General features: G+C 54.5%; 1 protein-coding gene across 2 annotated transcripts in view; it reads left to right on the plus strand.

Annotated features, from left to right (window-relative positions):
* Positions 1–12,720, plus strand: part of GRAMD1B (GRAM domain containing 1B) — a 176,778-nt gene that overhangs the window by 139,719 nt on the left and 24,339 nt on the right. For both annotated transcript variants that reach the window (XM_060304210.1, XM_030839768.2), the window contains 4 exons: positions 8,355–8,439; positions 8,926–9,029; positions 9,765–9,860; positions 11,245–11,325. In XM_060304210.1, the coding sequence (XP_060160193.1) occupies positions 8,355–8,439; positions 8,926–9,029; positions 9,765–9,860; positions 11,245–11,325 (366 nt within the window). The remainder of the gene's footprint in view (positions 1–8,354; positions 8,440–8,925; positions 9,030–9,764; positions 9,861–11,244; positions 11,326–12,720) is intronic.

Genomic DNA, 12,720 nt, shown 5'->3' on the forward strand with positions numbered 1-12,720 from the left:
ACCCCCCTCTTCCAAGTAAAACCCTGCTCTCGTCCTGAGGCTGGTGCCCCAGCTCTGGGCTGGTCCACCCCCGGGTGTCTGTGGAGGAAGCATGATGCTGTGTGTTCACACAGTGGCACCCCCGTGGACGCCCACTCTGATGGTACCAGTGCGCTTCTCCGTGGGCGCCGCCTGAGCGTGGCTGTGGCCCTAGGCTGGATGCCCTGACTCCACTGGGAAGCCAGGTCCTGGGAGTTTCCCTGCCTGAGCTCAGAACCACCTGAGTCCATGCCCACGGGTGTGTGGTACCCCCGTCCTCGGGGGCCTGCGCTCCTGCGGTATGCTGTGTGTGTGTGTGTGTGTGTCAGCGCTCGTGCGCAGAGGCCCCATCAGGAAACTTCAGTTCATCGCCCGCACTCCCTAGCACTGCCCCCCCAGTCCATTCCTGGTTTCTCAGGAGGCCCTTGCCCTGCCCCTGTTGCTGTGACCTGGTTCTCTGTTTTCCCTCGATCTGCTCGGTCCTCCTACCTCACCACTGCGTTGGCCTAGGGGGCTGGACTTTGACCATCAGGAAGGCTACCCCGTGTCCCCTTCTCAGCTCTGCGACAGCCCTCTCTGATCCACTGGTGGCTCTCCAGCTATGCTGCTGCCTGAGGCTCCATCGCTGGCACTGGGCATCCTTCCGATAAGCAAAGGCTCTGTCTCCCCAGCCCTAGGGACAGTTAGAAATGCCTGGCCGGATTCAGGACAGGGAGGGTCAGCACGTGCTTGCCGACTGTTGCGAGAACATCTCAGGCCCACTGGAGTGGCCTGGCTCTGATGTGAGAGGAAGCCCCCCCAACCCCGCCCTGTCCCTCCCCAGCCTCCCCCTCCACCTGCCTCTCTTCTGCATTTTACTTTTACCTATTTAGCCAGGGAGGAACTGTCACCATGATGACAAACCATCTTGGCCTTTATAAAGCGTGGGTTCCACGGAGGGAGGTGGCTGGACCCCAGGGACACGTGGAAGGACTGAGGCAAGAGCCTCTGGTCTCCAGCCAGGGATATTCAGGTCAAGAGTGGGGTTTGAAGGCCGGGCCATCTGCCTGAGTCCCTGCCAGGCATCATCACATCTACTGCCCCTGAACCCCCCTTTGACAACCCCAGTTTTATTAGTCAAGGCCCCCAGCTTGGGGGATACACAGGTGGAAGGATGAGCAGAAACAGCGGACCAAGGGGAGAGTTAGGGGCCAGAGGGGTGCAATCTGCCCCCCAAAGATGGCCCCACTGGACACAGCGGGCTCTCGCATCCTGGATGAAGGCAAGTCACAGAAGACTTTTCCCCGGTGCTCCAGGTGGACAAAGGTGCTTCCTCACCTGCCTCACCTCTTTCCTGGAGGGTCAGTCATCTCCGTGGCAACCTAGGGAAAGGAAGGTTTCTGAGGTCAGAGGATGGGAGCCCAGACGCTGGCGGCTGCCCTGAGACTTTAGGGCCCAAGTGGCCTGCTGGTCCCCGTTGGGAATGCTGGCCGTCCAGTGGGGAAGAGGGATGGTGCCGGCCCTGTGGAATGACCAGGCAGGGCTGGCAGACATACTATTGAACAAGAGGACGAAGCTTTGTAGGAATGAAATTCAAATGATGGGGGACAATGAGGAAAGTGGGAGAGAGCCCTGAAAGGCATCGCTGAGGACAGCTTGGCAGCCCGTTTTTTTTTGTTCGTTTGTTTGTTTTCGGGGACGGCCTCTGCTTCCTCTGCCTCCGTCCAGCTTCCCTCTGTTATTTACCCATGGACCCCCGTGCCCCCATCTTAACTGTCTCCAGAGCGGCCCCGTCTCCAGGTGAGACCACTTCCTGTCCCGCTCCGCTCCGCCTTTCTCTGTTATGTACGCTCTCTCCCACTCACCTCTCTCCTTCCTTTGCTGGGTCACCTCCCCCGTCTCCACTGCCCCTTATCCCACATCTGGCTCCTCCCTACCCAGATCTGGTTGAAAGTCCAGCGTCTCCTTTGAGGGTCTCCATTGGTTTCTTCCTAGGTGAGGCCAATGTGTCACCAAGATCCATCTGTTTTTTTCCTGGACTCCTCCACCCTCTCCCTCCCGCTGCTCTATCTAGGGAGGGGTACCACTTGGTCCCAGCTCCCAGTGTTTGCCTTGGAGTTAATGTTTAGCCTGGGGCCAGTTCCCTCTCCCCAGGCCGGAAGTTGCCCGCTGCCCTGCCCGGTGAGGGGCGTAGGAGACAAAGGCTGAGAGCACTGAGACTCATCTCCAGGGCTTATCTTTCTGGGTGTGTCCTGCCCCTGACTCACTGCATCGGACCCCAAACAGTCATCCCCTCATCTGGCCGCAGCAATACTCAAGTGTTTCTAGGGAATTTCTGTAAGGATTCAGCCCTCTTGGGTCCTGGCACTGCCTAGATAGTGGGGTCTGCTGAGGCCCAGGAGAGAAGCATTCCGGTCACCCTGGAAAACGGAATTGCTGACTTCTCCTCCCCCACTCCTGACGGTGGGGCTGATGCAGGGCGGAGAGAAGCTCAGATATATGGCTTGGAGAGTGTTGGCAGGGACTGGGTGCTGAGGGGCCCGTGCCTAGAGGAGCGGGGATGTGTGTGGATGTGTACACACACGATGCTGTGTAAATAGGGACAGTGTAAGAGGCGCAGAAGGAATGCATTCATGTGCTAAATAGTTTCTGAGCGGCGGAGACTTGAAACCCACCATACCAGGTGCTGGAGAAGATAGTTGGGGGCGTTAGCTGCTTCCTGGAGAAGATGGTAGTCTGAGAGAGGAATCACCCTGCGCGATGGATGGGCGGAGGAGGTGGCTGCGTCCGAGGTGTGCACAGTGAGACGCGAACAGGAGTTCTGGGGAGGACTCAGGCTCTCCCTCCAACACGACTTAACTGGGAGACCCCAGGTTCCTCTGAAGCACAATTTTGGGTGTTGGGAGTCAGGAATCTATACTTTTAATACGATGGTTAGATCATTTTTAAGTACGGTACAGTTTGAGCGTTACTGCGTCAAATACCGGTAGCTGAGACTCCTAGGACAAAGGCAACGTTCTCCCTCTTGTGCAGCCTGGAGACCCTCCTGGCAAGGCGGGCAGAACTGGGGAGGGCGAGGGAGGTGCCCCGTTTGTCTCCAGAGTCTGACATTTCCTGAGAATCCAATCTTCCCGGCCCCAGTGCTGTCTGACCTCTGCCCCAGCTTCTCTTTCTAGAGCCCTTCTTGCCCTCATTGGCCTGGCTCTCTTTCCTCTCCAGAGGGCTCAGCTTCCTTGCAGCCTGTCTGTCTCCTTTGGAGCTGGCCCAGATTCTCTGCTCTTAGCATGGTTCCTTGGCCCTCAAGGTCTGAGAGGCTGAGTGGGTGCCCTCCCGGCATCCCTGGGAAGGAAGGCGATGCCGCCCACACACCTGGGAGCTGTTGGCCTCAGCTTCTCCCCACCGGCACATCTGAAACAGGATGAGTTAAACTTCCAAGTCTCCTGTTGCTGCTGCTGCTACGGGGGAGTTGGTGGATGGATGGGCCAGTGAGGGAGAGCGTGTCTCCAAGAAGTCCCTGGCTGTTCAGGTCTCACATTTCAGATTTCATCACAACAGCAGTGCCCCTGGCACCTCCTCCCCTCCCTTCCCCGACGCAGAGCCTTGGCCAGCTACTTTCCATTGCAGGAAACATCTGCTGGGGAGGCCAGGCTAGGCCGGGGGTTACTGGAGGACGTTGGCCGGTACCATCACCCAGATCCTGTAACTCGAAGCGTGTGTAGGGCTCCGGCCCTGCCCGCCCACCCGCCCTGCCTCCCCCCCCCCTCCTGCCACGGGCGATTCTAACAAAGAAGTTGTTTGCTGGTCAGCCGAGAGGAGCGCGTCTGGGAGGAAAGGGGGTGTGGGGGGGAGCAGGCCCTGGTGCCCCAGCCAGCGGTGGCCACGCTGCCTGGGTGAGGACCGTGAGTCACAGCGACCAGCGCCCGCCCAGAGCAGCGACTGCACGTTGAACAGGCTGCCTTACGGGACGGGCCAGACAGAGCTGGGGAGTTGGGCGTCTGTCCTCCCTGGAGTTTCAGACCAGCCGTGAGCCACTGTACTTACTGTGTGTGAGTAACGGTGGGGCGGGACTCTGGCGGCCCTGTGCACCTGCCCCGTCCTCCACGTCCTGGCCGCAGCTGGCCCCTCGGAGCGGCTGTCCACGCTGACCCGGAGGAGGGGCCCCCTCACGTCCCATCTGGGTCCCCCGCAGCCTGGAGACCTGCCACGCTGGGAGCCGAGTGCGATGAGGCAGAGCCCAGCCCCTGGAGACTCTGGCCAGCCCGCCTGAGAACCTTGCTGACCGCACCCTCCCACCCGTGAGGCTCTGCGCCGGGAACCGGGCTCTAGGGGCACTGGGGGGCCAGCGAAGGTCACACAGACCCGCTGCCGAGGAGCCAGAGGCCACCTCTCTGCGTCCAGCCCCGGCGAGACTGACTGGTTCATCCTGTGGGGACGGTGGGGGGGGTCGGAGTTCGAGGACCGGGATGGAATCTCTCACGGAATCGGGGGTCCTCTGGAGCCTCCTGCTGGAGCAGGACAGCCAGCCCCTGCAGCGGCGCCTGGAGAAACTGACGGATGGACCTGCCGGCGTGGAACTCTGCTGCCGGCCCGGGTCTGAGGAAATCCCAGCCGTGAGTGCGCATCCTCACTTCTCTGCGCCGTGTGACAGGTCTGCTGCGCCCTTGTCGTTCTCCACCTGGCCCTGCTCCCTGAGAGGGCCCCGGGTTTGACAAGCCTTGGACCAGAAGTCTTTGGCCATTTAAAATGAAAATAGGTGAGCCGTGCCTCCCCTTCGGAGGAGACGGCTTTAAGAGCACGAGGGCGCCAGGGAGAGGGGGTCACAGTCTCCCGGGACAAGAAGGTAGATGGTGGCGGGGCCAACTAAGATCTCTGGACTTTAGGAGGCGAGCCTGCCTACCTTCCACACTGGCAGCCTGCTCGAATCAGGGCAGTGACTTGCGGGCCTGGGTTAAGGAGTTCCTACACCCCGCCGAGGCAGCCCTCGCAGAACTGGCTGACTTCTGAGATCAGGGCTGGATGGGCCCTCCCCTCCCCATAGCCACGGCTTTGTTCCGAGGGGAGGAGAGGCGGCTCCCTCCGTTTGCCTCTGGGTTGGAGATGAGGGCCAGACTCCCTGCGCCTGCATCTCTGTCCATGTCTGAGTCCTCACTGGATGTGAGAGGAGCAGGGGTGACAGAGCACCACGGAGGGAACATTTAGAAAGGGGAGGACTTCCAGGCTGCAGGCAATTGGATGCCTGATGTCCACTTTCAACTGAAGGGGGTCTGGGGCCACCTGGTAGGCTGGTCCTCAGGCTGATACTGGAACTTTAAGACCGACTTGACTGATACAGCTTTTTAAAAAATTGTGGGGTTTCCCCGGCGGTCCAGTGGTTAGGGCTGTGCGCTTTCACTCTGCCAAGGCCTGGGTTTGATCCCTGGTCGGGGAACTAAGATACTGTAAACCACATGGCGTGGCCAAAAAAAAAAGAAAGAAGTATGGTAAAATACACATAACATAAAATTTACCATCTTAGGTATTTCTAAATATATATTTCAGTAGTGTTAAGTATGTTCGCATTGTTGTACACCCAATTTCCAGAACTTGCAAAACTGAAACTATACCCCCGCCCCAAAAAAGCCCCAGTTGCAGGCATGGAAGGCTAGTGGGGGCCCCACGCGTAAGTGAACACCTCATCCACAAGAGGGTGTGCTCAGCTGGGGCATCCCTGTTGTTTCCTTCTTGGCGCAAGGATCCTGAGGCAGTGCAGAGTGATGGCTCAGACCCAGAGCTGTGGACCACACTGCCCGCCCGGTTCATATTCCACACTTGCATTTAGTAACCACGTGCCTTGGGCAAGTTGCTTCACCTCTCTGTGCCTCAGCTTCCTCGCGTCTAAAACGGGATCGTAAAAACGACCCTGTGGTCAGGTGAGAGGATGTTGTGAAGGGCTTATGATAGTGTTTGATGCAGGGTCATATCTCACTCCATGTTAGCTCTGCAAGGTCGGTTAGACATAATTAGGAACTTCCTGACAGGTGCTCAGGCAAGGGTTTTCAGTGTGTGGACTCTGTTCTGTGAGGCCAGGGGGCCACTGAGATTGGATACCTCAGTATCAGTTTGATGGGTCCGAGGAATGTTGTCTTCTGCGGTCTTCTCTAGCCGTAGAAGTCACAGGATGAGCTGGCTTCCAGACATTCCCTCCCAGTGACCCCGATACTTGGTTCAAACATATGGTCGGTGAGTTCTGAAGTTTGGGATTCTACAGCATATCTGTTGCTTTGGGGAAGGTAGCAGAGGGTCCACTTGCACATACAAAACTCATTTTATAAATAAATAAGCCAAAACAAGAGTTTAAATGTCAAATTAACTATGGACAAAGTAGTTGAAAGCACTCCTCCTCTTCTTTCTCTCTTACCTGGAAAACCGCCCCCAAACTGAAGTCATGCTGTTTTCTCTCCTCCAACTTCCTGAAATCCTCCTGTTTCCTCTGGCACAGGTAGTCACCGAGCTGAGGTAGTCAGTGCCTGCTGCCAGGGTGGTCAGGCTGCAGCCTCAGCTGTCTCATGGGCCGTTAGCTTTGCAGAAAGCCAAGAAACGAACAGTGCAGAGTTCACTCCATTGTGAACTCCAGCTGTATGCCAGTGGATTCCCAGGGAAGTGGGTGAGAAAGTGTAAATGGCCAAGACCCATCTGTCAGCAACAGCAGGACGGTTTGTCTACCTGCGTGTGTTCCTGGCATAAGTAGGTCAACAAGTCACCTGGGTGGAGTGCACATGTCTCTGTCACGAGGCCTGGCCCTTCCCGGGTTGTGCGCTTGTCTTCGTGTATCATCCTTGGGTGCCTTTCACTTACGGGCACACGATTGATTGTAAGCTTGGAAAGAGCAGGATTCCTGTCTGTTCAACTGGTTCATGGAATTTCCAAGAAGGATTCATTAAGGCAGTTGATGGGTTTGAGTTTTCACTGAGGCACCGAAACGCTAGGTGTGGGTTCAGGGGTGCCTGGCAGCACAGGTGATGGTGGGAGGTGAGTACAGAACCACGGATCGAGACTTCTGCTAACTGACCAGCCAGAGGACTTTGGGCAGGGACTTCTCTCCAGGCTTAGTTTCCTCATTGGTAACGTAAGGTTTGGATTAGACAGTCTTCTAAGGGATGGTGAGGGAGTGAAGTTTGGGTACCTCAAGTTGCCAGATATGTTATTTATTTATTTATTTATTTATTTTTGGCTACGTTGCGTCTTCCTTGATATGCGCGGGCTTTCTCTAGTTGCGGCAAGCGGGGGCTACTCTTGGTTGCGGTGCGCGTGCTTCTCATTGTGGTGGCTTCTCTTGTTGCGGAGCACGGGCTCTAGGCGTGCAGGCTCAGTAGTTGTGGCGCATGGGCTTTGTTGCTCCGCGGCACGTGGGATCTTCCCAGACCAGGCTCAAACCCGTGTCCCCTGCATTGGCAGGCAGATTCTTAACCACCGTACCACCAGGGAAGCCCGCAAGATATGCTTTTAAATTCCCTACTTGTGTGCTTTTTTTTTTTAGTACTAGTTTGTTTGTTTGTTTTGCAGTATGCGGGCCTCTCACTGCTGTGGCCTCTCCCGCTGCAGAGCACAGGCTCCGGACGCGCAGGCTCAGCGGCCATGGCTTACGGGCCCAGCCGCTCCGCGGCATGTGGGGTCTTCCCGGACCGGGGCACGAACCTGTGTCCCCTACATTGGCAGGCAGACTCTCATCCACTGTGCCACCAGGGAAGCCCTAGTACTAGTTTTATGGGGTTTTTTTTTTTAGTCCACTCTTTGTAAAGGTGTAATTCCTCACTCCACCCCCACCAGTTTTACTGAGCTATAATTGACATAACATTGTACTAGTCTTATGTTTCATGATTTCTTTTTTCCAATCATGAAGTTCAGACACAGCCAAGTGCTAACTGTGTTACTCGTAATGACAGCTTCTTCTGAGGGCTACACTGGGCACCGTCATATCCTGGGTCCTGCCGGGGGGTGGGGGTGGGGGTCCCCTTGGTCCCCTTAGTCCCCTTGGGCCTGCTTCACTGTCACCATGGTGCTTCCTGCTGTCAGAGGCAGAACAGCAATAGGCCAGGGCTGTCCCTCCTCCCTTTGTCCACTTGGGATGTTGTGTGGGCCCTGCTTAGTATGTTTGACATTTTCTCACTGATGGACACTGGGTATAAAGCCTTCTGCAGCATCAAATTCTCTCCACCATGTTTTTCCATACCAAGCCCCCTTTCCCTGACTCCTGGGGTCTCTGGCGCAACAGAGTCTCAGCTTTGCCTTGAAACATGCAAGCAGGTCCTCCTCCCACACCTTCCTCCCCAGCCCGTGAACCTGGGAACATCCTGCTAACCTTGGCCATTGTCACGCAGGTGTTAAGCCCCACTTACAAGCAGAGAAATGAAGACTTCAGAAAGCTCTTTAAGCAACTTCCAGACACGGAGCGCCTCATCGTTGGTGAGCTGGGTGACCTGAGTGTGGGGGCAGGAAGGCAATCAGGCTGCTTCTGAGTACAGATTCCCCAAGTAAGAGCATCTGTCTGGGAATAGGGAGCGAGGATGTCCAGGGAGCTGGCCCCAGCGGTGGGGACTCAGGGCTGAGCCCCACTTGCGTGATGGCCTCCAGAGAGCCCAGCCTGGGAGGCATCGCTGCCACTCTTGTCCCTGCAGATGGCCCGGCGGAGGAGGGGCTGGGAAGTTGTGGAGGGGGAGGGGCGTTGGTTGAATTATATCGGCCTTTTCGTCCTCTGACGTAGTTCACATCCTTCTCCTGCCTGATCAGGAGATGCCAGGGACTCCCTTGGCCGCTAGACTAGTGTTTCACACACCTAGTCCATGGTGGGCAGTTGGGCTTCCCGGGGCTGTTGGGGGATGGCTTGCCTGATTGTACTGGTTTGCCGAGAACGCTCCCTGTCCCTGAGCTCCGTCCCCCGTTCTACCACAGATTACTCCTGTGCACTCCAAAGAGACATTCTTCTTCAGGGCCGACTCTACCTCTCTGAAAACTGGATCTGCTTCTACAGCAACATCTTCCGCTGGGAAACTCTGGTAAAGACCTGGGGCTTGCTCCCTGGGGCTGTCCCCCTGGGCTGTGGCTGCGGAAGCTGCCCTCGCTTTTGTCCTTTGGTTGATTTCAAACTCTGCCCAAGCCTTTGCATAATTCACAAAAGCACGTGCCTGAATCTTGAAGGATGGATCTCTCTACCATGCCTTCCCCTCCCTCCTCCTCGGGTGAGCATTTGATTTGGGGGAAGTGCAGGTAAATATTTGGCAGGAGTCACCACGGAGGCAGAAGTGTAGCGTAAAACGGGCACTGGCCTTGGGACTCAAGAGAACGGGCTTGTACTTTCTGGTTCTGCAGCCAATAGCTGTGTGATTTTAGGCTAGTCCTTTATTTGCCTTGTTTCCTAATCTTATAAAATAAAGTGAGAAAAGACAGACTAGATGACTCTAAGGTCCCATCCAGTGCCAGTGTTCTGTGTTTCTGTAAGTGGCAAATCGTGATGGGACCTCTGCACATTTATCAGGCTGTGTAGAAATGAGAAAGCAAAGCTCGTCGGACCAAGAATCAAGAGAACCTTGGGCGAGGCTCGCCGTGTGGCGTCTGAAATAAGGGGCCAAACCAGGTGATCCCTAAGGAGGTCCCTTCCGGGTTTAGAAGTATGCAGCCTGTGATCTGATTTCCTCTGTCTGAACTGGTGCCCTGTGAACACTCTTTGCCTGCCTCTATTAATATGCCTCTTCTTGCTTGTTATGCATTCTCTGTTTCTGTGCGGATGCCAGCTGACCGTTCGTTTGAAAGACATCTGCTCCATGACTAAAGAAAAAACAGCCCGCCTCATTCCCAATGCCATCCAAGTTTGCACGGACTCGGAAAAGGTAAGTAGAGCCTGATCCTGGACTTTCTGTTCCCCCAAACCCCAGTCCCCCTACTGCTGGATTTCTGCCCCTTCAGTTGCACTAATATGGAGGCCAGTAGGATTGGGGTGAGAGGTGGTAAGGTGATGCAGATTACGGGAGCCACCTCCGTGGTGGGCAGGGTGCTTGGGGTCTGAGCAGGGGGCGAGGTGGAGGGGCAGAACATTGGACTCGGAACCAGAACACCTGAATTAGAGTCCCGTGGCTGTAGGTACATTACGGAACCTCTCTGAGCCCCAGTTTGTAAATGTAAAACGGAGCCGGCAATGCCTGTTTAACAGTCTGAAATGGCCTCACACACTTGAAAACACCAAATTGCAAAGTGCTATACAAATGTCAGCTGTATCATCCTATAGCAGGACAGCTCATCGAGAGGGATGAGGCGTCTGATGGGAGACAGACTGTCCATATCGTCAGCATGGGGAAAATGTGGTAGATAAAATTGAGAGCGGAGGAAACACTGTGATCTTTGACCTTTAACCAGAGCCTGAAGACTGGTAGCTTCGGGGCTGGGGCTGGACTGAACGCAGGTCTGCAGTGCCCTTGAACTCAGGCGCTTCAGAGGCAAGAACCCTGAGGCTCAGGGGTCCGATAGCCTTTGCTTTGAATTCTGTTTCTGGCACGAAGCAGCTTTGCAATTACAGAGGTCACCTAACCTCACCAGCCGGTTTCTCTTTATTAAGGATTAGCAGTTATGTTTATTTCCCAAAGCTTCTGTGTGGTTTAAATGAAGGAGCATTTGTGAAGCACCTGGAATGTGTTCAGTAAAATCTGGTTCTCTGTCGCTTTCTTCCCGCACGTTATAAAAGGTCCCCACGAATGTGTAAGCTCCATAAGAGCTTTCTGTTTTGTTTGTTACTGTGCCCAAAACATGTAGAAGAGTGTGTGCACACGTATTAGTGTGTGTACGTGTAGAAGAGTGCACACACTAATATTCAAGTATTTGCTGAGTTGGTGAATCAAAGGGTGAGTGGGTTAGTGGGTTTGCCTTCTCCTTCCCTTGGGCTGGTTCCCAGCTCACCACTCGCCCAGTCCGTGTACGTAGGCGCAGGAAGTTTTTTATGGAGGTGAGAACTTCAAACCAGAAAGAGAACCACTGACGAAAGTGTGGGTGGACATTGAAGGACATGGAGACAGTGCGGACTCAGAGGTCCCAGGGCCCTGGTCCCTGGTGTGCTGACCCCGTTCACTACAGAGCCCCTGTGCTGTGATCACGGGTGACTGAGAGTCCGCAGTATTTGAGGATGGACTCAGGAGCCTTTCTTAAAGGAAGGAGTACCGTGTCTCCATTCACTATACTGTAAGTCTTAACAGACGCTTCTTGCCATTTTCTCGTTCAATCCAGCACTTTTTCACTTCATTTGGGGCCCGGGATAGGACGTATATGATGATGTTCCGGCTCTGGCAGAACGCTCTCCTGGAAAAGGTGAGTCCCGCCCAGCTCCTTCAGCCTCAGGATGCACACCCACCTAGAATGTTCTTTCCGCTTGGGTGGGGGTCCACTGGAGTGATTGCTCTTACTGTGACATTGGCCTGCTCCAAAGAAGCCCATGTCTCTCCTGGTTCTGGAAGTCCTCCAGGCTCGCGGTAACATAGCCTCCACTGCTGGTGACCCAGGTGCTGAGAGTAGCACATCCTCTCACGTGAACAGCTTCACTGCCGCCTGGAGCAAGGCCCTGTTGACAGGGCAGTGCACTCCCGCTGTTTTAAAACGCACCGGGGTTTGTTTTAATCAGGCGCGGTAAGACGCCCAGACACAGAAATGACTGTCATGAAGGAAGAGGTTTTTATACTCACAGATCCCTAGAAGCAGAGGCCCCAGCATGCCAGCCAGGGCCACACGGGGAAGCTCGAGGTCAGACAGGAGGCAGGGAGAGTGCGGGGGAAGCGGGGCAAGAGCCTTCATTGCAGGTTTTCATGGGAAAGGATGAGTGAGGCGGGGGGAGCTGGCCAAGCCGCTCACTGGACTGGCTAGTTTGAATGTTTCACTGGGCTTCAGGGTAGAGAGACCGTCTCCAGAGAGACTGTCCCGGGGTAATTAGTGCGAGAGAGTATTGGCCTGGTATGTAAGAGCTAGAAAAACAAGGTGGTTCGGTGTGTGGGCTTTGGCTTGGCCGGTTTACATAGGGAAGGCAGTCTCCCTGGCAGGGTGAGTTCTATCTCTAGGAATTAGCTAGCCCTGCAAGGGGCAGGCCTTCCCCAGTCAGCAAGACCTCAGATGCTAGAGCATCAAAAATACGGAAAATAGGACTGGGAGTTTGGCATTAGCAGATGCAAAGTCTTGTATACAGAATGGATAAACAACAAGGTCCTGCTGTATAGCATAGGGAACTATATTCAATATCCTGTGATGAACCATGCGGAAAAGAATATGAAAAAGAAAGCATAGGTATGTATATATGTATATAACTGAATCTATATACATACGTATATGTATACCTGAATCACTTTGCTGTACAGCAGAAATGAACACAACATTGTGAGCCAGCTATACTTCAATAGAATAAGTTTTAAGGAAATGCAGAAAATAGGAAGATAGAGTTAACACAGCCACCGGTTGATCACCTGGATGAAGGGGACACTGTGGGAGATGCAGATGGAGACGTGGCTGTGCAGCCTGTGCACGCAGATGCCGGGGGTGTTGAGAAACAGCCTCCCAGCCAGGGAAGGAGACCTGGGGGAACAATTATGTAATATAATTATATAATATTGTAATTACAATTATATATGTGACTTGTATGTATTTAAATTTATGTGTGTATCCACCTTGACTCTAGCCCAAACTTATTACTGTCTAAAGAAAATTAAATAGATTTGTTAT

Source organism: Globicephala melas, chromosome 8 (assembly GCF_963455315.2).
Source record: "Globicephala melas chromosome 8, mGloMel1.2, whole genome shotgun sequence".
In the NCBI taxonomy this organism is placed as follows: domain Eukaryota; kingdom Metazoa; phylum Chordata; class Mammalia; order Artiodactyla; family Delphinidae; genus Globicephala; species Globicephala melas.